Source organism: Hydra vulgaris, chromosome 01 (genome assembly GCF_038396675.1).
Source record: "Hydra vulgaris chromosome 01, alternate assembly HydraT2T_AEP".
Taxonomy (NCBI): Eukaryota; Metazoa; Cnidaria; class Hydrozoa; order Anthoathecata; family Hydridae; genus Hydra; species Hydra vulgaris.
The window spans coordinates 59,306,735-59,334,079 of record NC_088920.1 but is presented as its reverse complement, the minus strand read 5'-3'; the positions used below and the strand labels follow the sequence as shown (position 1 = coordinate 59,334,079).

General features: G+C 28.0%; 1 protein-coding gene across 1 annotated transcript in view; it reads right to left on the bottom strand.

Annotated features, from left to right (window-relative positions):
* Positions 1-26,452, bottom strand: part of LOC100199763 (60S ribosomal export protein NMD3) — a 51,629-nt gene extending 25,177 nt beyond the window's left edge. The window contains exons 1-7 of the mRNA XM_065788815.1: positions 26,311-26,452; positions 14,019-14,153; positions 4,562-4,655; positions 1,408-1,488; positions 955-1,083; positions 776-866; positions 595-673 (exon numbers count right to left, since the gene is read on the bottom strand). Coding sequence (XP_065644887.1) covers positions 595-673; positions 776-866; positions 955-1,083; positions 1,408-1,488; positions 4,562-4,655; positions 14,019-14,153; positions 26,311-26,354 — 653 coding nt within the window. The 5' untranslated portion in view covers positions 26,355-26,452. The remainder of the gene's footprint in view (positions 1-594; positions 674-775; positions 867-954; positions 1,084-1,407; positions 1,489-4,561; positions 4,656-14,018; positions 14,154-26,310) is intronic.
* Between the last annotated feature and the right edge of the window lie 893 nt (positions 26,453-27,345).

Genomic DNA, 27,345 nt, shown 5'->3' with positions numbered 1-27,345 from the left:
GGTATCACAAGGTTCCATCCTTAATTTCATATTGTTTATCTATATTAATTATTTTTCTGATATTCTAACCTTTTTTAAAAACTTTTTGCTATAATGATAAATGCCGATGCTCTTATTCCTTCACAAATTAATTTTTACTACCAACCTTGATACAAATTCTTAATAATCCATTTCTTAATATGCACACCTTAAATACATCCTACATCTTCCTCAGAAAGTGGGAATTATAACTAAATTATTTTGCACCATTTTTAAAAAAAAAAAGTTTAACCTTACATTGTTCTCTGAACAACTTTAATTATACCCATTTTCATAATTATATCCTTAATGCTGTTCATTTCTTAAGCAATTTTTTATATATATAAAACCAAAATTTAAATTACCAAAGAAAATCATAACAAGATCCAAACCTTTTTTAAAAAGGTTCGAAGCAAAAATGCTATATTTAGTAACTCAAATCAAATAGCTTTAGATATTTTGTTTTATAATTGTTTTCTTGTTTTTTTTAACATACTTAAATTTCACTTAAAATAAAAATTTATACTCAGTTTAGCATGTATAAACACAACTTGGATTAAAAAAAAATTATGTTACCTGCATGGCACAACTGTCTGAAGAAAATCTAGCATACGCTTGGCGTGCTGCTTGTTAGCATAATAAAAGTCTAGTCCATCTAAATAAATGTAAATTAATGTATTAAAAATTGTTATAAATTTTTTTAAAAAAAGCATTATTTTTTAAGTAATAAATATTTTTCAAAAATAGTTAAAATTACCATGAACTTGCTTGATGTTCAGAGAATTTGAGTGTATGTTATGTTTCATGATCAGTTGCTCCAAATAATAAAATGTTTTTTTGTGTGAAACCTAACAAGATATGTAATTAGAGAGTTAAAAACTTTTTTTAAATAATTTTTTTAAACATTTATTCTTTAACTAAACTAATAAATTGAACCTTTTGACGAATTTGTACGACAGCTTGCCAGAAGTCTTTGGCCTCTCTACGATGACAATCATCACACATTTGAGACTGGACAATATAATCCACAACAAATGTTTGTTGCAGGATTGTTGAGCCAAGAACCTGAGAATTATGTTTAATGAGTTTAAATTTGTAACAAATGTTGTATTGTAACATATATGAAGTGTATGAATGTTACACTATATAAAACATAAACTAAAGTAACATATTTATATTAAAGGGGTCTAAAAAGTGTATAAAAAAATATAAATAAATTTTATTTTAAAACCAAATGACAACTGCATTAAATACGCTTAAACTAAATGCAGTTTTTATAAACAAACTGCATAAGATATGCTTAAGTGCTAAAAGCAATTTCAGCTGTTGAACAGAATGTTATTTTAATATATTATTAATTCACTACAAAACATAATTATTAAACCTTGCCTCTTTCTGAATAGTCAACTTTACTTTAATTCTTTTTGAATGAGGCTCTGTCCAGATAAAACCAGCATCAACTAAATGAGACTAAAAAAATAAGGTCAATAAAACTGCGAAAATCTGAAAAAAAATTTAAATTACAATTTAAATTATTCAAAAGTTTTCATCATCAGGACTGGCCAGGAAGGCGTGCGATTTCAATTCTTTATATGACTACACAAATAATATTTTGTTTGACGATTTAACCATGGTTTTTAACAAATGCACTGAAAAAAGAGAAAGATTTTGTTGAGTTAAAAAAAAAAAAACTTTTTTGAAAGCAGCTTGAATTTAATAACTTTGACCTTTACTTATGTTTTTATATTATTGAAATACATTTAAATAAAGTAATTAATCACTGCTAATGATTTTTTATAAAAATATTAATGAATAATAAATGAACTTTTTTATATTTATATAAGTATGTATCTTTTAATATAAATGTCTTTAAATAAAAAAAGTTATGTCAACTTCTTAACTTTTTTAAACGATCTAATTATTTTTTCTTTTATTTACATTAATGTGAAGAATTGTTAAGAATCTTTTTTTTTTAACTTTTAAATGTACGCATTTATTAAACAATCTTTAGATGTCAGTTTTTACTTGATTTAAAAAGGGCTTCGCATAATATTATATTATAAAAGCATCAGTAAAGATAAACAACTCAAAGTTATTTGTTCCGAACATAATTTAAATAATCTTATCATTATAGTTTACTATTTATTTTAGTTAAATTTTAATTTTTTTAATTTTAGTTTTAGTTATTTTTATTTTATTTTATTTATGAAGATTTATTTGCTTTACTTACGATAAGTTTTTTTTAAAGTTTCTTCATAGTTAAGTTAAAGATAATTTTTTCAACCATTTTTAAAATAAATACAAATTTTCAAAACATATTAACAGCTGTGGTCAAGGTTTTAAAATCAAATAGTACTTGCGCGGTCATACTATGACTTGAAAACGCATGCCTTCCTGGCCAATCCTGCATTATAAAAATTTTTTTTTCATTCAACTATTGACTGCAACTAAATTACAAATCAAAACATTTTTGTTTGTATTTAAACTACATAAGACTGGTATTTTTACCATGGATCCACCTAAAGAAAATAAAAACTACTTAAAAATTTCACAAACTATAAATTTAACAACAAAAAGTTAAACAGTATCTAAAATCTTTAAATTATTATTCTTTTTTAACACACCAAATACAAAAATGTAATTTTGAGATCACCATGTAAAAATAACATATTCCATAGGAAATTAGTTTTAACATAATATATAAATTATACAATGAGCTGTTTTGTTATTTAAAACAAACTTGAATTTCTTGCACCCCACACTGAATAATGTTGTTGTAAAGCTTTAAAAAATTTCAATTTGATTAATTCACATTAGTAACAATAAATTTTAAAATATATCTATGCTATTTCAAAACATATTATTAAATGATTAAAATATTAAAAAACTAACTTATGTTATTGTAGTATAAACACTGCAAAGAATTAAAACCTTCTGGAATGTAACAAGCTTTACTAGTAATAGTTTAAACAAGTAATTACAATATATATGTACAAATATGACTGAGGTAACTTTGTAAAGCTTCACTAAACTCATAACATTTGGAGCTAAATTTTCAAAGAAAAGTTTAAATGATTACTAAATTAGTTGATATTAAATGATTAAAAAAAATATTGGAAAAAAATGTTCAAAAAATTTGTTCAACAAAATGTTACTAGTAATATCTAATAAAATCTTGGTTACATAATACGAACTCTTTTAAAGCAAAAAAAATTATAAGGATTATAAAAACCAGAATGATAAAAATTTAAATATTGTTGATAAAAGAATAGCTATAAAATTCTTTAGAGTAACATGTTGCATTTCCAATTGAGACAGCTGAAGAAGGTTTGTGCATTTTAAGACTAATTGAAAGATTATTTATTTTTTTAAAATTAATTTTATTTGATGTTTTCAAATAAATCACTAACTTAAAAAAGTTTCTTATATTGTCCATAATCATTACTCTGAACTTATGATTGCAACTTTTTTAATTTTGATACTGCTAACATTTGCCTTTTTTGTGTGAGTGTTCAGCTTAAGTTGATAAGTAATAGGAACTTTGACATTTATTAAATAGACAACTTGTTGCTGAATACTTCTTAAATATACAAAACACACGTTTTTTGTATATTTATTCTATAAACAACTTTTCTATATGAAATAGCAAGTCTATTTTGTCTCATCAAAATAAAAAAGCTTGCTTATAGTGTTTTGATGTAACAAGTTTGATAAAAAACAACTAATTGCAAGCAAAAAACAATCAATTGCAAGCAAAAAACAACCAATTGCAAGCAGAAAACAATCAATTGCAAGCAAAAAAAAGAGAAAAGGTAATTAAATAAATTAACAAAATTTTTCTTCTAATCTACTTTCTGTTTAAATTGCTGAAAAAACTACACTTAAAATGATGCTGATATTTAATGCCATTTTTTTTCAACGTCTGAAATCATTATCTAAATATTAAAAAACAAAAATACTTAATAGATAAAGCCATTGGATTAGTAATGAACAAAAATACTTAATAGATAAAGCCATTGGATTAGTAATGAACAAAAATACTTAATAGATAAAGCCATTGGATTAGTAATGAACAAAAATACTTAATAGATAAAGCCATTGGATTAGTAATGAACAAAAATACTTAATAGAAAAAGCCATTGGATTAGTAATGAGTTATTGCTTACTATTATTCCAGATTTCATAATTGACCAAAAAATTATTACTTGTTGTCATTCACTTTAGGATATATTATTGTTTGTAGTTTAAGCGTAGTTTAAACTAATAACAATAATATATCCAAAAGTTTTTCAGTTTAGGATATATCATTGTTATTAGTTTAAATGTAGGTCTTACTTAATTACTGTATTAATGAATATTTATGTTATATACTGTATCTAATTTTCTTTACTTTATATAATATTTTTCCTCTTTTTCATAAATATCAATTGAAATTTTCTTGAATATCAATTGAAATCAAATAATTGAATAAAAATTTGATATACCAAATCTTGAATACAAAAGATCAGTCAAAATTTCTTTAAATAATTTTAACAAAGCTTACCTTGTTTAAACCTTTTAGCTTTTTCAAACATAGAGCAAGCAGTTCTCTTGATTCCAACTGACATTGTATCCATGAACTCGGAGGATGGAAGTATCTGAAGATAAAAAAGATTTTAACTTAAAAAATTATTACCAATTTTTTTAGTAACTAAAAAGTAATAAAAACTAGAATTAAAATACTTATACAAGAATTTTCATAGTTACCATAGTTACCTGCACATTTATTACTTTAATAGTTTTTTGTGATTTACGAAATTTTATTTTTAACTTTATTTTTAATTTAATTTTAAACTTTTTAGTTTTCTTTAGAAGAATAAAAGCAGTTTTCAAAAACTATTTTTTATAAACTTCAATTTTTTCATTATAACTTAAAAAATGATATCACAAAAAAAAAAAATGTACCAAAAAAACATTGAACAGACAAAATTAGCACACATAAAAGTTATTAAAAATATTAGAATAAAAAAAAAAAAAAATCAAAGTGAACATTTATTAAAATAAATAAAAAAACAACATATTACAAGTTTTAAAACTACAAAAAAAAAAAAAAAAAAAAAAAAAAAAAATTTAAGTATGCTTATTTTCTTCTCAACACAACATTTGACTTCACAAAGTTTTTGTGAAAAGTTTAATAAAAAATTTATTCTAAGGAAAAGCAGTGAACAGTTAGAGTTAAGAGATTAAGAATGTATAAAATATTATAAATAGCAAATATTAAAATGTAAATATAGAAAAAACACTATGATGGTTAACTTAAAAAGCTTTTGACTATGCTTTTGGAAAAAAAGTACAAAAAAATACTCTCCTAAGCTATAATACTAAAAAAAGGTTTTTTTGTAAGCTTTTATAGCAAATAAAATGATTATGAATGAAATATTTTTTATTGTCTAGTCCTAATTTTGAAAGCTATGTGCATCATGCTTTCTATATATTATCATGTTTCTTAAAATGTATTTTTATTATTTGTGAATTATCAAATTTTTCTAAAAATATTTTTTTGATTTTATAAATTTTAACTATAATTATGTAACATATAAATGACCTTATGGTTGCAATTTCTATATTTCAATATATTTAAATTGATAACATTAAATTACGAATTTTAAGACTATTTATGCTGTTAAGGTTATCAAGGTATTTCTAATTAATATCTTAAGATATCTATTCTTAACGAGAATTGAATTTATTGTATTGTTTGTTGCACATAAAGCTGTCATTTGCTCAAAAACTTTAGATTTATACAATTCGCCAGTGTATTTCAGTCCAATTTTTATGTGCTAGAGCCCATTAAAGATTTTCTTTTAATTTATTGCTTTCAAAAGAGGTTTTTGAATAGTTACTTTACCATTCAAGTCAACAGTATTCAAACAATACAGTACAGTTTTTTCTGAAATAATTTTATTATGAGCACTAAAGTTATTTCTTAGTCTGTTTTCTTTACATGAGAGTATAATTAACTTGCCTTTGATATTTTGCAGGGGCATCCACTTTTTCTCCTGTCTTTTTTGCATCAGTACATTCAAACAGACAAATAGTATCACTGTTGATTGTGATATTTTTAAGGACATTTAATGATTACATTTTACATTGTAATTTAATTATATTGTGAATATATTATAAACAATTTCAAAATTTAATATCAATTATTATAAGAAACTATTAAAATTTTAAGTGACCAGAAACTTTTGCTGGGCAGTGTACACACACACACACACACACACACACACACACACACACACACACACACACACACACACACACACACACACACACAGACACACACACCTCTAATATACACCGCCTGGCAAATCGTTTTTTTTTTAAATAAATGTTGATGTTCATTTAAATGTTGATCTTCTTTCATGATCTTTATTTATTGGTGAATTTAAGAGAAATATGTCAAATAACGGAGTTTTATTTTCAAATAATTTTTATTCTAGTTAATAAGTTATTAGATATATCAAAGATGCTTATTGAATTTGATCACTTTTTTTTTTTCAAAAGAATTTTTTACATTTTTGCAAAGTGCACGAAAATTAATGATACGAGGTTTTGCATCCATTTAAAATAAATAAGATATCTATTTAAAACAACCATGATATTCATTTAAAACAACTGCAATATTCAATATTCAAATTTTTATTCTATTAAAAAAATTTTTAATTTTTAAAATCTAATGTTATTTAAAATTTAATGTTTATTTTACAATTATTTTACAATTATGCAAAATTTATGTTTACATAAATTATGTAAACAATTATGCAAAAAAATAAATAATGATAAAAATTGAATTTTTGAGATGTTTTGATGGTTTTCTCAATATAACATAACGCGACATCCGACTGGTTTTGGTCAGATGCATCACATATTATATATCATATAAAAATATTTTGTTATAATATGTCTTTTATAATAAATAAACAACTATCAATCGCATAATTATTTGGAAAAATAAATTGCTGAAGTAATGCGCTCTTTTTTAAAAACTTCAAGCAAACGTATATATATATATATATATATATATATATATTAGGGATATGACTTTTTAATTTTTTTTCAAATAAAATGTTTCCTGTATCATAAATCGATGAACTTTTACCTAAAATCATGAAAAAAGGCGCAAATAGCTTTCTGCAACAAAAAAAGGTCACCCCCAAAATAAAAATTTGATTTACCATTTTTATACATTCATTTTTGACCGATGTTTTAATCTTAAGCTTAATTCTCAGCTTAATTCTATTTATTTCATTATTTTGTTATGAATTTATAAATATAACGCCACACGTTACCATGGTAACGAAACGGCCGTGTGCTGGCAAATACTTGGAATTGTTATGTGATGACGTCATTGTGTTACCACGGTGATATAGACGACTGTAACAGACTGTAGAAGATTATAGAACTTAGTAGAACATTCTGGAAGCTCTAAATAATTATATAAGCGAGCTGCTGTCAGAGCTCAGTGTTGATAATGTGAATAGTTCTATGAAGTACTCTGCGTGTAACTGAGCTAATAAGGAACTACTGTAGCGAATTAAAGACGCTGTAAGTGTACGAAGTATAAGTAGTTGTAGCATTATCGTTAGGATACGGACTGGATTATCGAACTGTTATCAACATTGACTGGATTATCGAACTATAATTGGATTACTATACAGTTAAAGTATTTTATTAATTAAACGACTTTATTAAACGGATATTTACGCTCAGCTATCCGTAAAGTCGTAACAATATTATATGATGTCTCACAAGAAAAGTCATACCACAGTAACAAAGAACAAGAAGACTTGGACTAAAAATTTGGTGAGATTTCAAGAGTCACACAGAAGAAGAGGAAGCGTGGCTGTAGAAGAACATTCACTCGATGAAAAATCCAGAATACCACTTCAATTGCAGATCGTAGGAAGATACCAGTTTCTCGGAGCATATGTTAAAGGAAGAAAAGAACGAATAGACCAAATTTCTAAGGAAATTACAAAATTGTGGGACAATAAACTGAATTTTCCACGTGTGTCTGATCAAGTGATAAGAGCAAAGCTTATAAAGGTGCTGAAGGTCTATGATGAATGTGTCAAGCGTGGAAAATATGATGTTCTCAATGCATTATTTGACATCACGAAAGTGAATGGCCAGTGGTTATCCTCGGAAGATAAACGTCTATACCACCTACAAAAAGAAAGTAAAGGACAGGTGGGGTACTCAACAGGACAAGTGGCAAGTAAAGAAACCATTCACCCTTCCAAGAGAAGGAAAGTCCAGTCTGGAACAGCAATACCTTCCACATCACAAGTCCTGTCTACCACAGACAGTGGTACTGAATCTGAAAACTGCAAAAGTAAGAGTGAAGATGATGAAGACGACGACGGTGATAAAGACGATGATGAGGACACTCAGAAAAAAACTAGAAAGCACTACAAAAGTAAATTTGCTGTAAGTATGGTTACATCAAGTGGAGTTTCCACAAAGAAAGCTGCTAAAATATGCAATGTATTATCACAACAAGGTATTGATATTCCAACTCCAAGTCAATCAGCAATTTACAAGTCCATATTCAAAGAGGCAGGTAAATTAAAAAAAGAAATGATACAACAACTTAAAATGGAACAGTGGTCCTTACACTTTGACGGCAAACGAATAGATGATAAGGAATATCAGGTAGTTGTACTTCAGAATGAAAGAACTGACGTGAAACTTGATGCACTGCGTTTAAAAGATGGCAAAGCTGAAACTGTTGCTGAAAAAATTGCCAAACTTATTGATGAATACAATTTGTGGAATTCAATTAAGATGATCATTACTGATACAACAAACGTCAATACTGGGAAGAGAAATGGAGTTGTTGTGAAGTTGCAACGTATGTTTAAATTAAAGGGTGTCACAATACCACAATTTATCGGTTGTCAGCATCACGTACTAGACAGGATTCTCCGTCTGGTGATGGACGAAGAACTTGGGGGTGATACCAAATCTCCAAACATTGAATACCCATTTGTGTCTGAACTGTTGAATAAGTATGATGAACTGAAGGATAAGTTTGTGAATGGAACTGTAGAAATTCTTGATAAATCAGGGTGGAGAGACGATATGAAGTTTTTGTACCATTTAACAAGAGTGTTTAGGTTCTATGAAGAACAAAGAAACTTCCCTCTGATTCACTTTCAGAACATTCCTAATATGAGCAATGCCAGATGGAACTCAAGAGCCATTCTCGCCATTCTGGCGTTCATTCTTATGCCTGAAGCGAGAAAGAATTTGGAGAAGGTTTGCAGGTTCATTTCATATGAGTGGGCAGAACATTGGTTTATTAGTCAAAAGTACAATGACAATGACTTCAAGAATTTATCTGATGTATTGAAGCCTTACAAAAAGGCATTGCAGTCATTCAAAAATCACTGGAAGAAAGAGCCATCCGTCATCGACATACCACGAAGTAATCAGATAGCTGAACGTGCAATCAAGGTGATGCAAGACCTGTATGCTTCCTGCAGAAAGAAAGACAAACTGCAACTTCGATTCATTCTAAGTAATAAGCGCTAGACTCTTTATGAGACGTGAGCATCATGTGACCCATGTACTAAACACAGTAGGCCTATAGACACAGACAGTTATGTATATTGTTGTACTAGACGCTTTGATACTGTTAATTTTGTAATACTTGTATAATTATATATCACATAATGTTTTTTGTTATATCACAGTACATGTTGCATAAATAAATAAAATAACAACAGGAGTATGACTCTTACAACATCTTCAGCCTTTAATATTCATTTACTGTACAAAAGTGTACCTATTGAAAATTCGATTTTTTGGTTTTGGGGTGACCTTTTTTCAAAATATGTCAAAATGAAACATCTATTCGTTCTTTTTACATAAAAGTTCATTGAATTACGATACAGGCCTAGTAGGTTGCAAAAAAGTCATATCCCTAATATATATATATATATATATATATATATTTTTTTTTACATTGAAAATTTATATATAATATTTATATATATATATATATATATATATATATATAATATTTTATATATTTTATATATATATTATATTATATATTTATATTTTATATTATATTTATATTATATATTATATATTTTATATATATAATATTTTATATATTTATAAATATATATAATATATATATAATATTTTTTTACATTGAAAATTTTGAGTATTATTATTATATACATGCAAAATGTTATGTTATAAACCACTAAATTTGTTTTGGTCATAGGTTGTTGTTATTTTAGCATAAAATCAAATAATAATTATGGAAAAAACTAATGAATTAACAACAAAAAATCGTGCTCAGATTGTTATTCTATGTGAAAAAGGATTGACTCTGACTTCTATTGCTGCACGTTTTAATGTAACACATAGCTGCATTATAAAAACATTAAACCAATATCAAGAAACTGGTAATTTTATAAGCAAAGCTAGAACTGGATGACCAAAGGTGACTACTCAAAGCGCAGATAACTGCATTCATCGTTATGCAAAAGCTCATCTGTTTGCCAGTGCTTCTGTAATTTTATCTTAGATATTCCCAAATGGTGTTGCACCAAGTGTTGTGAAAATTAGAAGACATTTGTGCAAACAGTTTAACTTAAATAGCTATGTTTCGACAAAAAAGCCTTGCCTTTCTCAAAAAAATCTAAGTAGTTGTTTACGTGGGAATGGGGTTGAGATCATTGGCCCCTGGCCTGGTAACTCACCCAACCTCTTATTCGAAAATGCTGAAATCATCTTAAAAATGTAGTTCAGAAACTACATTTTTAAGATGATTTCAGCATTTTCGAATAAGACCCTCGTTTTCTGATGAATTGACAAGAAAAAATTAAGCAGGTACGGAATCAACTTATGACTCTTAAATATTTGAGAAAGTTCATTCACTCTATGCCTACCCGCTTAGCTAATTGTTTAAATGCTATAGGACATCATAGTAAGTATTAACTTTAAGTATTTAATTTACAAGCATTTACTAATGTATCAAAGATATTATTTTTGTCAATTGCAATGGTTAATAATACATTTTGATAAATAAATTAATTTAATAAAAATTCTGGTTTTTTATAAAATGTTCTAAACTTTTGATCGTGTTCAGAAGCTCTTAACATGATTGTTGACTTATGATTTGCTATAAAAAAAAAATTCATGAGATTCAATGACTTGAAACTTATTGTTTTTAAGCCCGGACTCCTGGAGTCCCGGAGTCCTTGCCGCCATTATACCTAAGGACTCCAGGTTCAAAAAATGATTGTTTCTCTAACCTAAAAGTCTTAATTTTTTTCCTTATAGTAATCCATAAACTTATTTATATTTTTAGAACTCTTGGATACCAAAAACTAGGATGAAGTAATCTTTTTGTGACTTTAAAATCCGGAGTTTTTTTTGGGACTCCGCATCCCTGATTAGTATATATAGTATATATAGTATATTAGTATATATAGTATACTAGTATACATAGTATATTAGTATATATAGTATATCAGTATATATAATATATATAGTATATTAGTATATATAGTATATTAGTAACAGTACCCGAAAAAAGTATTGCGACAAGTGCTAAAAAATTCGTTATTTTATTCTCTAAAGAAAAAATTAACTAAAATTAGTTACACTCATTTTATTAAAACCAATAAAGTGAGTGTATATATTAACATATACTAAACTGTTTTCTCTATATATTAATGTATACTAAACTGTTTCAATTCAGTGTATTGGAGTCTTCATCTGTGTTCGGTTGCGTCACTCTTTTCAGCAAAATTTTTTTCAAAAAAACAGTTCTGTAATCTTAAAAAGAAGAAATTGCCATCATTCTTCTACTGCATAAGCAGGGAAAAAATAATAGGGACAAAGGAAAAGAAATTAATTGACGTCATTTGAGGGTAGCAATGCAAGACCCTCATCAGGAAAAAAACGTCTGGAAGACCAAGGAAAACAACTTGGAGTGCAGATAAAATTGTAAAACGTGCAGTAGTTAATAATCCTTTTATTTCTGCACGCCAATTAAAGTTTGAGAATCCTGAATTGCTTGGAAAGGTCTCCATAAGGACAGTGCAGCATAAGCTACAAAAAGAGCTTGGATTGCCTTCATGCTGTTTTGCCCAAAAACATCTCATCACAGCCGCCATGAAGAAATGACTTAAATTTGAGAGATTCAATTAATAAGAAATTAACTGAATCTCTCAAATTGATCTGGTGCACAAAAATTAGCGAAGAATTATGCAATAAGCTTGCTTTATCTATGCAAAATTGTCTGGAAGAAGTGATAAAAGCTCACAGGAACATGCCATAAATACTAAAACCTATAAATTTTAAAAGCCCTATATAGGGCCGCAATTTTTTACTAAAAAAAAGATAAAATCTGCAACTAGTCACAATTTTTGCGGTTATACTATATTTATTTATATACACGCATATATATATATACTTATATATAGACGAACAATATACTCACTTAAACAAGTAGATACAGTTGATGACTGCTGATTCAATACATATTTTACAAAACAACTTGGTAAAGAGTGTTTTATTAGTGAGGTAATTTATCTCATGTTAATAAGCGACACTCACAGATAAATGACAGGGCATTTAAAGTAAGCTACGGAAAACAACCAACTATTTAAGCTTTAACTAATGGTTTGGACAAATAACGAATTGGTTTTTAAGAAAAAGTAATTCAAAAAAAAAAATACTGTTTTTTATAGTAAATACAATGCATTCTAGTATAGCTGCACTGAGAGCTGAGAAGCTGCACATTTTAGTTTATTATGCATTAGAGATGATTTAGGATGCCTTATAGAGGCATCCTAAATCATCAATGTGATAAAATTAAAAAAGGACAAATATCCAGTGGAAAATAAAAAGTCGCTAAAGAGTAAAATACTAAAATTATTCATGATGAAATAAAGTAAGTTTAATTAAAAACAATAATAAAAAAATTGAGGATGATGAAAGTCATCAATAGCCATGAATAGATGTTAATGTAGAGCGTTATGTCATCTATGTTAATAGCAAGATGAATATACATACTTGTGTTGATACTTGTAGATACTTGTGTTGTATGGAAGTCCCATGGATAATTATGCACAAATGAAAGTTTCAGGGCATAGTTTGAACACAAGAGAAACCCCAGCTTTCATTCTAGACTGGTATCCCACAGTAGGACTCACTCTGGGTATACACCAGGGTATCTTTTGTCAAAGTATCCCTTTGTGTTATCCCAAAAGAACTTTTCTTAGGCTACCTCATCAAGATGATTGCCACAGATCTCCACATTAGCACCAAGACCAGAGGGTACAAGGTGGAGTTTGGTGCAACACGCACACAATTGTAAATGGTTACATGATGTCAGTGTAACAAAATTAATTAAATTGACTGGCTTTTTAAAATCACAAAAATAAAACTTTACAGACATTTTTTAAAAATATTTTAGCATATAATATTCTTTATTTTTTTATTTTAGAACTTTTAAACTTTATAATTTGCAGCAATTATATATTTATGGATTATGCATGATGAGACATGTGACATCTTTTTGTTAAATATGATCAGTATTTTAACCTTTTTTTAAAATACATTTATCTATATTACTCTAAATTTCAAGATAATATTGCAAGATAAGCTAAAAACTTTAATGCGTTAAAGCAAAAGTTCAAAATCAAATTTTAATATCAAACTTGTTTCTCTGCACAGTGGCAGTGGTTATAGAGTTGAGAGAGGATTGTAATTAAAATTAAAATAGCCTCATTGACTGTAGTAGCCTTCTTTGCCTTAGAGAGATAAATTAGCATAAAAAAAAGAAATATTAATAATTTTAATGAATTAAAGCATTTATAAAAAGCAAGTGCAATACAGTCTTTGAATGTTTTAGCAAGAGATTTTGAAGACATCAATTTTGAAACAAAAAGAATTTAAAGAATTAAAAATAAAAAATGAACTTATACCTTTCACAACTTTTACAGAATGGAAGAATAGCTTGCTTTTGAATTCCCTCAGAGATATCAACTTGACTACGAATGCAATTAATGCATATATTTGAAGGGTTTGGGGGAGTTGGAGTACCACATTGACAGCAAAGACTAAAAAAAAAATCAATTGAATTTTAACAACTAGTATCAAATATAAATCATTTTAAAACCATAGTTATACCGTATGTGTATATATATATATATATGTATGTATGTATATATATATATATATATATATATATATATATATATATATATATATATATATATATATATATATATGTAAATTATGTTACTGTATTTTACAAATAGTGCTCATCCAGAGTGATGATCCAGCAATGGTGAAACTTCAAGTAGAAGAAAAAAATTAGATAAGTGTTTTTTACTATTATATATACATACATACATACATACATATATATTTTTTAGATTATTCACCTCCCAAGGCCCGAGGGGGGCCACTACAGTCGAGGAGGCTACTCATTTTTTTTTTGTGTTTTCTATTTTATTTTATTTTAGTTGTTATATATATATATATATATATATATATATATATATATATATATATATATATATATATACACATATGGAAATATACATATATATACACATATGTACATATACATATATATACACATATATATACATATGTATATATACATATATATACACATATATATATACATGTCTATATATATATATATATACATATATATATATATATATATATATATATATATATATATATATATATATATATATATATATATATATATATATATATATATATCTAAACCTATCATTCACTAATATTCGTGGTCTTCGAAGTAACTTTTCTTCTGTTGAGTCTTATCTCTTGCAAAGTTCACCAGACCTACTTGCTCTTTGTGAGACTAATTTGAGTTCGGCTGTCTCATCTTGTGATCTTAGTGTTGATGGTTATCTTCCTCTGATTCGTAAAGACTCCAATAGCCACATGCTTGGCCTGGGCATTTACATTCGTAAGAATTCACCTGTTTGTCGTGAAACTAGGTTTGAATCCACAGACTATTCTTTCATGTGCTTTCGTTTAGCACCACTTCACGCTATTGCCTTTCTCTTTGTTCTATATCGATCTCCTTCATCTCAAGACTGTACACTTTTTGATGTTATTTCTGATCATATTGACCAAGCCCTCTCTCTTTATCCATCAGCTAATATAGTTGTTGTCGGTGACTTTAATGCTCACCACTCTGAATGGCTTGGCTCTAGTGTCAGTGACTCTGCAGGCATTAAAGCCCACAACTTTTGCCTTTCTCAATCCCTAACTCAAATAGTCAACTTTCCAACTCGCTTTCCTGACAACCCTAATCATTTACCTTCTCTACTCGACTTATGTCTTGTTTCTGATCCTAGTCAGTGCTCAGTTTCTCCACATTCACCCTTAGGTGCTTCTGATCACAGTTTGATCTCTTTAAAACTAATATCTCATTCTTCTTCATCACCTGAATACCCCTACTATCGAACCTCTTACAACTACAGTAAAGCTGACTGGGATTCTTTCCGTGATTTTCTTCGTGATGGCCCTTGGGTAGAAATCTTTCAACTTCCTGTCGACAAATGTGCTTCTTATATAACTTCGTGGATTCAGGCTGGCATGGAATCTTTTATTCCCTCTCGACGATTCCAGGTCAAGCCTCACTCTCCTCCATGGTTTTCCTCACACTGTGCTGCTGCAATTGCCAATCGAAACCGTTACTTCCATATTTATCAGCAAAACAATTCTCCAGAAAACAGACGTCTTTTCATTACTGCTAGAAACAACTGTAAAAAGGTTTTGTCTAACGCCAAAACCCGCTATTCTCAGGTCATGAAATCTCGTATCTCATCTCAAAAATTAGGCTCTCGTGACTTCTGGAGAATCTTTAATAATATCAATAATAAGGGCAAATCTATAATTCCACCTCTCTTGTATGGTTCAGACTTTGTCACCTCACCTAAAGACAAAGCCGAGCTGTTTGCTAAAAACTTTTCATCAATATCATCTCTTGATTCCACTAATTGCGTTCTACCTGATATTGCCAACAAACAGGTTGATTCATTGCTTGACATTCATATCACTTCAGCATCTGTATCTAAAGTGATTTCCTGTCTAGACTCTTCTACAGCTTGTGGCCCAGACAACATACCTGTTATTGTCTTGCAGAAGTGTTCTCCAGAGCTGTCGTCTATACTCTCAAAACTATTCAACAAGTGCTTATCAGAGTCTTGTTTTCCAGCCTGCTGGAAAGCCGCATCTGTTATCCCTATCTTCAAAAATTCTGGGGAGCGATCTGATTCGTCTAACTACCGTCCCATAAGTCTTCTTCCTATCATAAGCAAGGTTTTTGAATCTTTAATTAACAAACACTTAATTTCTCATCTTGAATCTAATAACTTACTTTCTGACCATCAATATGGATTTCGATCTTCTCGTTCTACAGCTGATTTGCTAACAGTAATAACTGACAGGTTTTATCGTGCATTAGATGAAGGTGGAGAGGTTAAGGCCATCGCTCTTGACATTTCAAAAGCGTTTGATAAAGTTTGGCATGCTGGTCTTCTCCATAAGCTTTCTTCTTATGGTGTATCCGGCAACATCTTTAAGATCATTGAATCCTTCCTTTCCAATCGTAGCATAAAAGTTGTATGGAATACTGTTGCCATATCTGGGGCGGATCTTCTAATGATGCCCTTTCTCTTTTAGACAAGGTGCAAAAACGCATTGTAAACATAGTTGGACCTGCTCTTGCAGCCAACCTTCAACCATTATCACATCGTCGTAATGTTGCTTCTCTTTCTCTTTTCTACAAATACTATAATGGGCACTGCTCGAAAGAGCTAGCGTCTCTTGTGCCATCTACTAAAATTCATTCTCGTGTTACTCGTCATTCAATTAAGTGTCATCCTTTTTCTGTGACTGTTCCTAAGTGCTCCAAAAACGCTTATTCGTCTAGTTTTTTTCCTCGAACATCAGCTCTTTGGAATTCGCTTCCTTCATCTTGCTTTCCTGATTCATATAATTTGCAATCTTTTAAATCGTCCGTCAATCGTTATCTTGCTCTACAATCTTCATCTTTTCTCTTACAGTAACTTCCAACTTTAATTAGTGGCTGCTTGCAGCCTTGTTGGAAGCGAAGATGTTTAAAAAAAAAAAAAAAAAAAAAAAAAAAAAATAAATATATATATATATATATATATATATATATATATGTATGTATACATACACATATATATGTATACATACACATATATATATCCCTATAAATAGTTGGATTTGAGAGTACAGAAGGTAAAAAATAATTCTTTTGACAACAAATACGTCAGTTAAAAACCATTAATTTAATTGGAATTCAATCACTTTTTAAAAAAACCACAAAAAAGCAAATTTAATTGACAAGAATGTTTTAAATAATATAAACAATGTTTTTATTTTTATTTTTTTTAATAAAATGTTTTTATTTTTATTTATTTTTTACTGTAAATCATGCGCGGAGTGTTGCTACATCAACTATCTTATAGCCTACTACTACAAGGAAGTGCTGCTATGTCGACTATCTTATAGCCTGTTGCTTCAAGGGAGTGTTACTACATCAACTATCTTATAGTCTGACTCGCAACGGATTGCTGCTACATCACTATCTTATAGCCTGACTAGCAAGGGAGTGCTGTTACATCGACTGAGGGTTTGGTTGGGGCAGGCATTCTATCAAATAATAAAAAAATTCTGGTCTTGCACTTTAATTTTTTTTTTGCGTAAACAAAATACAGAAAAACTTTCTGACAACCAGTTAGGAGTTTACAAAATAAATCGTAAAAATTGCTTCAAAAGATTACATTAGATTAAAAAAAAGATACACAAAATTAGATTTACATATAAATGCATATTTTTTAAAATAAAAAATAAGAATATACTAATAAAGTCTATAATATATAATAAATTTTTAAAATTTTGACAATTTAAAAAATATATATTTAAAACATTTACTTTTGTAAACAAATAATAATAGTTTAAAAGATTTACGGCTTTGCAGATGTGGCTCTGAGAATGAGCCATATTATTAAAATAATAGTTTTTAAATATTTAAAAAATATATATATTTTTATATTTTATTTAGGTGCCCCAAGAAGTCCTTACAGTCTTATATGTTAAGCTACCAGAAAGTATGTTTTAAAATTGCATATTTTTTGTAATAAGCTTAAAGCCTAACCACAGATACTGTTTTGCGCCCAAGCATATTTAAATGCAAGTATTTGTTTACACCCACACACTTTGAATTCAATGTGTGATATCAAAACTACAAAAAGTTGCCAATTAATAAATTGTCAAACTAATAGTTTTTATGTTATTTTTATGTCAAAAAATATCATTATAAAAAAACAACATTTATACAAAGGTTTGTGAATTATGCAATTTGCTATTTAATCATAGCAACATCATTAAGAACTTGAAACAACTGTTTTTAATTAATTATTAGTTAACAAATAAAAGTTAATTTAACTCCTATGTAAAATTAATTTCAGTTATATTGCAAATATCTGCCTGTTTCGAGTTAAAACTAACAAAATCTAATTAAATTCAAGATTAACTTTTGACATATGACCATTTGTATTTTACTAATGTTAAGACATAGCAGATAAAAAATATATAACTAAAACTACTTGTACTTAAAGTAAATTACAAAACATTTAATGAAAATTCAATTACTTTATCTATATTTTAAAAAAAAAGTGCCAATTACTTATCTATATTTAAAAAAAACAAAAAAACAATTAGAAATCAGAAAGAAAGGTTTGAATTTAAATTAAATGTTGCATAACAAACAACAATACTGAACTCAATCTAATGTGTTGACAAAATAAAGTTTAGAAACATTTACAAAGACAAAGGAATAATGAAAAGATTTGAAACATAGTTTTGGCAAGCATCAGGCCTTGTTTTAATAAAAAATGCTTAATGCATTAGCTTAACAAGATATTTGACATCATAAATTCTTTTTCTTTTTATTTTTTAAAGACATTAACTTTTTTAAATTATTGCAATAATATTAACTACTGCAAAACGAGTTAAATGTTATTTAAAAGCTCTATTATTACTACAATAAAGGAATGCTTATTTCATTATTATTTATTTTTAAATAATAGATAATTAAATTTAATATTATTATTTTTATTTTTGTTAATTTTAATTTTTTTAAATATTTGACAAATTTTTCTTTTTCTCGACATTTGCATAAATGAATTATGATTATTTCTTAAATTTCTAATTGCAGCTTTACAACTAAAAATGATTTTTTATTTTAAAAAAATTAGCAAGTTACACATAAAAAAATTAAGTTAATTTATTTACTTTATTTATTTAAAGTTTAATTTAAGTCTATTATTTTATTATCAAAATTGCATTGCTTAATATATAGTTTATTAAAAAATAATCATTGTTGCTTAACTTGCGTTATAAAAAAAAATAAGAAGTTGAACTTACGTTTTGTGCGAACTATTGATGCAGCCATTTATTTAAAATTTAATATTAAGTAAAAAAATAAATATTTAGGAAGGAAAACTGAAAAAACAATTGCAATAAAAAGAAGCTGATTTATTTTTAAGAACTGTCAGGTCAGGTTATCCTGCTACTGGTAACATGTAACCCAGTACAATCTACTTTATGTCCTGCTGCCTTGTAAGATTTGCCTTTTTAGGCAAAGGCTAGAAGATGCCAACTCGGACTGAAAACACCCCCTGGTTTGGGGCTCTTGGTTAAGTAAAGGCTGGAGATGGTGTCTCAATAAAAATACTCATCTTGGGCTGATTTTAAATGTATTTGGCTACTGTCTTGTTGAAGGCCTCCTTGGCAAGGACTTAAGAAGTAAACAGATTCTATCTGTTGACCAGCCTCGCACCCCTTCTTCATCTATTAGTCTGCCGCAGATGTATTTTTATTACATTGTTTCCAGTTTAGGATGTTGAATGCTGGATCTTCTTGATTCAATGCATGGGTTTTGCTTGTGTCTCTGTTTTTATGACTAGGCAACTCATTCTATTATCTATTAATGAGGGTGCAGCTCTAAAACTCAGTTTTATGGTTCTGAAGCTGGCTGGTAGTCAGGTTTCCCAAACTCTGAGGTAGCTCTCAGAGAGACTGATTCCATCAACAGCTAAAATATATCAGAATACTAACAGTGCCATACTACGCATGGATGATGTTCATGTTCGTACTTTTGGTGTGCATTATTAAGGCCACATTTGGAGCCCTTTGTTACAGCTTAGGGTTTATAAGTAGTAATGAGGCAATTGCTTGGCCTATTAAACAGTGTTCTGAATACTATCTATGTTTTGAGTCAAGTTCTTCAACAAATTTAAAAATAAATAAAGTACCAAAAACTATAAAACACAAAAAACCATCATCATCACCAAGTTCTTTAATCCTATAATTCACTAATATTCATGGTCTTTGAAGTAATTTTTCTTTTGTTAAGTCTTATCTCTTGCAAAGTTCATCAGACCTACTTATTTGTGAGAATAATTTGAGTTCAGCTGTATCATCTTGCAATCTTAGTGTTGATTTGGATGGATGCACCATTTATTTGAGTTTTTTTAAAAACTCAAATAAAAAAATAAAAAAAATTATTATTTAAATCTATTATTTAAATAGCGCTTATATCAAACATAATAGTCATTCAAACTTTTGTAACAAATGTTTTTACATAAAGTTAATGTGACTTTTTTTTAAAATTAATTACTTCTTTATAATATAATTTAAAACTTAAAAAATGATAAAAATTTGCTTAACCAAAATTGCCTACTGCTTACATAATAATTGCTCAAGACATGTAAATTGCTCTACGTTTAATGCTTCAAGACAAAGCCTGAAGCATACAATACAGTACAGGCTTATGGAAAACAGCTGCAATTGCAACGGCAGCTTGGATGGATGCAGCAATAATTAAAGAAGACAATACCAAATTAGTTATTGATCACAACCAAGTCAAACGAGCACAAGAAAAAATTATCCAGTCTCCTTCAAACTAGAGTTTGACACTCAATGCAGGACTAGCATTATTAATTGTACTTTTTTGATGGCAGAATTGATAATATAAAAGTACAACTAATAGTTGAAAATTTGACTGAACATTATCCTGTTATAATCAAAGAGAAACATTATACAGTGTGTTAAGAGCCCGATGGTAGGTATCTTTTCCACTTCACACATGTGGTTTACATGTGGTATAAAATTAAAGCTGAACACAGGTTTACTGAAGGACTGAGACACATTCTTTACCAGCTTAGCCTTCTGAAACATCAATCAAGTGAAGTAGTTGCAATTATTATGACAACAGTTCGACATTCAGCATGGTATGCTTTCTCTGAGTCCATCATACAGACTGTGCTTTCCTCAAAGAATGTAGAAAAAACAAAGAACAGTATAAAGATAATTGTAAAAATCAGAGGCCCTGCTGACGAAAAACTTCAAACTGGCGATAAAAATGTGACAGCCAGAATAACTCCAGAAATAAAACCTGATGCTACAACACCTATACAGCTAATCGACTGGACTATCTTCTATGAGACTTTTCTTACTTGTGATCTGACAACAGAAGAAGCAAAACAGATTGTATTTCAGCCTATGGATGTTCCACATTGGCCTTTTCATCAGCAAGCAAAGTTTATTCTCAGTAAAATAGGGATGGTTTTATTAGAGGGTAGGATTTATCGAGACAGTTGATGTCGACTAATCGGTCAAAAAAAGATTTGATCTTAATGACAAAAATTTAAAAATGTAAATTTTGTTTTGTTAAGAAAAATTATAATAAAAAGAATTCTTACTTTATTAAATAGATAACTAAATGGTAGATAAATGAATTTAAATTAACACTATCATAAAAGTTTTTTAATAATAGATAAAAAAAAAATGATTAAAAAAAAAAGTTTAAGCCATCTAAAATATAAAAGCACAAGCAAAAATTTACTATTCTTGTAAGAAATTCTCTGTGAATTGAAATGAATCCTTAAATCACGATTTTTAGAAGCTGAATCATTTCAGATTTTTTATATAAGCTTCTTTAAGTAATATTATACAAATATAAGCTTTTAGAATACAAGGTTTTCAATTCAGAAGAAAAAATAGTATATATATATATATATATACTATTTTTTCTAAAAAATAGTATATATATATATATATATATATATATATATATATATATATATATATATATATATATATATATATATATATATATATATATATATATATATATATTCCCCCTCAATTTTTCTTTTGCCCTATTTGTGACCCTTAGAACTTTTTCATGGTTTTATCAACACTTTCCTTTCTATTTTTTTTTAATGACACATGCATTTAAAATGCCTAATGTGCTAAAACCCACTAAATTTTACTTTTTTGCCCTATTTATGACTTTAAGCACTTTGTTTAGATTTTCAAAAAACTCTTTTTTATTGTTATAAGACAAATACTCTTGAATAGAAAAGGTTTCATTTGAGCGATACAGCATAAAACCTGACAGTCTCTTTGGCACACTAATATTTGCAGTTACGGCTAAAAAAATCCAACAACTCATAATTATTAAAGATAACTTGTAAATGCAAAATATATGTATGCTATCAATACACAAAACAATCATGCTTGGCACAGCAAGGTACAATCTTTGTCTTGTGCTGCATTGAGACCAAATCTTTCTCAAAAAAACCGACATGCCATGTTCTCCGATAAAGCACAAGTTAAGCGGCTTACATTTTATGCTTCAATCCCTGATACATTGTACTTTCTGTTAGACAATGTCTAGCAATTATGATTGTAAATTTTTGCCTGATTTCTAATAACTTGCTATCAGGCAAAAAAATGTCTAGACATGATTCCAAAAAATGCAATTCAAACCTTCTCAAAAGATGCGTGTGGTTGCACGCCTTATATGATCACGCATACAATATTTTGTTTTGAAAACTTGGCTATGACTCCTTGCATGTTTCAAATTTGCGCATTTAAAAAATGCACTGAATCAACAAATGTAAACTTAAACTAAAATTAAAAATAAACAAACTGTAAACTGGAAGGAGAAATAAAAACTAAAAAAAAAAATTACAAAATTATACTAAAAAAATAAAAAGCCTAACAAACAATTAAAACAAATATAAATAAAGCAGAAAAAATAAAAGCATAAAATTAATATATGTTTTTATTTTAATATAAAAGCGTTTCGCTACTAAAGCATACTAAAACAAAAAACACCCCTCCCCCATTAAAAATTTTTACTTGGTATCAACAAAAAAGTTATATCTCAAATCTAAAAAAATTCAGTGAAAATCGGTCTTAAAAATTAAAAAATAATGATTTCAGTCACTAAATAAATCAAAAACTAGGACATCCAAGCAGTGAGTGAAATACATATACAGTAAACACTTGATAACTCAAGCCTCTAAAGGGCAAAGAAAATAATTTGTCTGATGTATGAAATGGTAACCAGTTACATCATTATATGTAGCCAGTGCTTCTCTTTTAGATGTGCTGTTTCTTACTTTGTATAATATATTTTTTTCATTTATAATTTGAGAACCAAATCTATTTGTTTTTATGACTAAAAAAATTTGATTTGTGAAATATCCTAGTTATTCTTACCTTTTGGGCTTCAGGAAGTTTATTTTTCATAGAAATGTTACTAAGTTACATCAATCATGGCAGAGATATCTTCCACTCAACCTAACTTGGGTTCCTCTGTTAAATAATATCAGAAAGACTGTGAAATTCTTTTCAAACCTTTACTACAATAGAATAGCTTTCAATCCTATTTAGAAGTAAATATTTATGTTGAAAATTTGTGCATTAAAAAATACTTTAAGTTATAGATTATTTATTTTGGATTTAAAATTTTGTCAAAAATTGTTTTTAGCAAAACTAATAGCCATTTTTGTCAGATTTAAATTTTTCTTTTAAAGCAAACCATAAAATGTATTTCATCTTATCGTTTATGCAAAAATGTTTTCTAAAATGCAAAAATGTTATACCTGGTACTAATACTGTTTTCTAGGAAATGCATCATTATTTGATTTGATCCAATTTTAGGAATGTAGAAATAACAGTTATCTCTAAATAGCAACTTAAAACCAAATTTTCATATTTATTTTGATTGATTTGATAATAATCAGACAATGAAATTTAGATTTTATTAACTATTTTTATTTTGTCAGAAAAAATGAACAATAGTTGGTTGCCCCCCTCAGATAGGCCTCAAAAACAGTCTGAGAGACGCCAATGTCTAGTGCTTATTTCGATTCCTGAACACAACATCTATATTAGTAGATAGAAATCTCATTTTAACTGTTCTGGGGTAGTTGCCAAACATGTAGGATCAATAAAATCTCCTGAAATAGAACCACTCCGAATCACAACGGGAACTGTAAGATCTGTAGCTAAAGGATACATGAGAAGAAAAATTAAAGCCGAATATTTAATGGTTTCCATTTCAAGTTTAAAAAAAAAAAACTTATATCACAGGAATATATGATTTTAAAAAACTATGATAAATAAGTTATAACTTGTTTAAAATTTCATAATACATCTTTTAGTTATTAAAAATAAAAAAATAAATAAAATTTAAATTAAGTTCATGATTGACAAGGGAGTAATCTGACATTTGGAATCATAGTCAAGAGAGGCAATATATCCTGAGTTACTGAAGTCTGATTAATTCCAGGGTTTGGCCACAAAATTAGAACTTCCAAATAAGTTATACATGAAATGACAGAACACAACTCAATAACACTTTCTTTGCAAATATGGCACTCTGAGATGTCCAAATATGTAAGACTGTGCTTGAATTTTTGCAGTAAATCAGCCAATAAATGGATACAACTTGAAAGTATTGGATTTTGATCTAATTTAAGCTTACCCAAATTTGTTATTTTTTTACTGTGTACTAATGCATGCAAGCAGTCAATAGTAATAGAGCATCCTGTTAAAATAAGTGTTCTTAAGTATACAGTTTGTATTCCAAACTCTAATATATTGTTAATTCCACTCTTAAGTAAGTTACCGGAAAAATCTATATAATGAAGACTTTGAAGATTTGATAACAGCTCAGTTAAAAGTTGGCCTTCAGTTATGTTGTTATAAGCAACATTAAGCATTTCAAGATTTTTAAAAGCCTTTAACTCATTACAAACACTCTTCATTCTATCTGCTGAAGAACCAAGACAATTAAAGCTAATATCAACACCAATAAGTTCTTTTATATTTGTTACTTTAAGAGTTTTAATAATATCTGTGGTTGAAGTATAAACAAATTGTAGCCGAGAGACTATAACAGAAACAGACATTTTTTTATTTTGTTGCATTTGCACTAAACTTATATATTTCCCAATATTCATAGTATTGATAACAAATTCCATTACAATTACTAAATTATTGCAAACAGGAGGACAATTGTTTTGAGTTTGAGAAGCTTTTTTTGGTGGTGAAAAAAGTGACTTTTGAGCATATAAAAGAGCATCAGAAAATGATCTTGAGGTCTGTTGACTATTAGGACTTAAATAGTTTTTCAATGACAAAACAGATTCACTATCTAATAGCGCATTTAAAATGGCATTTGTAGCTCGATCAGACAATACCCCAAATTTAATATCTAATAAATTCAACAGCTTTATACATCCATACTGTTTTTTTTGTATAAGTGACGCAATTAATAAAACATCTTCATCTTTCAGCCTGATACCGATTTCACGAACTGAGAACTCTGTCAGTGGCCAGTTTTTAAACAAATTTACAAAAGCTAGCACTTTTGGACTATCTTCTAGACAAGCGCAGACCAATGCAAACAAAATTTTTTTTGGAAGTAAGTTACATTTCCAAACTAGGAGCTCCATGTTTTTTAAGGTCGCATTGAAAGCTAACTCATATAAAGTTTTCATGGTTACTTTTAGACTATAATCTAAAAACAATACCCAAAATTTAAGCATTTTAACATTCTTGTAAATAAAAACAATTTAATTTTTAAGTTCGAATTATCTAACTTAAATCAAAATCAAACTTATAATAAAAGTTTAAATTTATATTGGCTTTACTTTACTAAAGTTAACTTTTTTTGTTTTATTTTTTAAGTTCGCCTAATATTAAAAAAAAATACAATAATAACTCTATATGATGCATTGCAAAAGTAAATCTATATCAATAGATGACTAGACATAAACTTTTTAAACGCCTACATAAATTACGAATATTTTAATAACAATATTTTCTCACATGGTTTGTTGGGTTCCGCTCGACGGCTGTTTAATGTACTCCATTTTTTCAGTATTTCGGAGTGACAACTAAATTTTTATAAAACATAACGCATGCGTTTTTGAGTTAAAAATTTTGACTTCGATAAAAATTTCGATTAGAGCGTTTTTTACTTTAATTTAAAACTTTTGACTTATTTTTAAATTCTAAATTTAAATTTTGATTGAATACAATAATCTCATATAAACAAACCCTATTTTTAATTTTTTTAACTCGTAGATAATGATGACTTTGATTTTCAATCAACAACTTTTGCATTTGCATAATTACATAAATTATAACTTGAACTACTTATTATTCAACTTCGACTTCGATCTTCGAACTTCGACTTCGATCTTTGAACTTCGACTTCGATCTTCGAACTTCGACTTCGATCTTCGAACTTCGACTTCGATCTTCGATCTTCGAACTTCGATCTTCGAACTTCGACTTCGATCTTCGAACTTCGACTTCGATCTTCGAACTTCGACTTCGATTCTGTATTATTACCAAATGACTAAATTTTCAACCTTTGGATTGTATTTTCAATCTTCTGTATTATTATTGATCGAACCTTTTTATCAACTGATTTCCTACAATTAAGAAAAATAACATGTTAATTTGACAAGTTAAAAGCATATTTGGCTTCTTTTTTGACTTTATAATTTATTTCTTTTGGTATACTAAGTCTCATTTTGTTTTTCTTAATTGTAGTTCAACTTCTGTTGTATTTTGTAGTCAAAATTTTATACTTTTAAGTTTTCAAACACGCCAAATAAGCCAGATAGAAATAAAGTAATAACTAAACAAGCAAGCAAGAAAAAGAAGAATTTTGTCTGAGTTTAAATACTGCAAATCTTCTTTCTTCAAGTGTAAATATTAATAAGGGTAACAGGGGACATTAGGCCCCATATTTTCAAGAACTCTTAATTATTTCTTTGAAATAAGTAAATAAATATTAAATTCAAACTGGAAATAAATATATATATATATATATATATATATATATATATATAT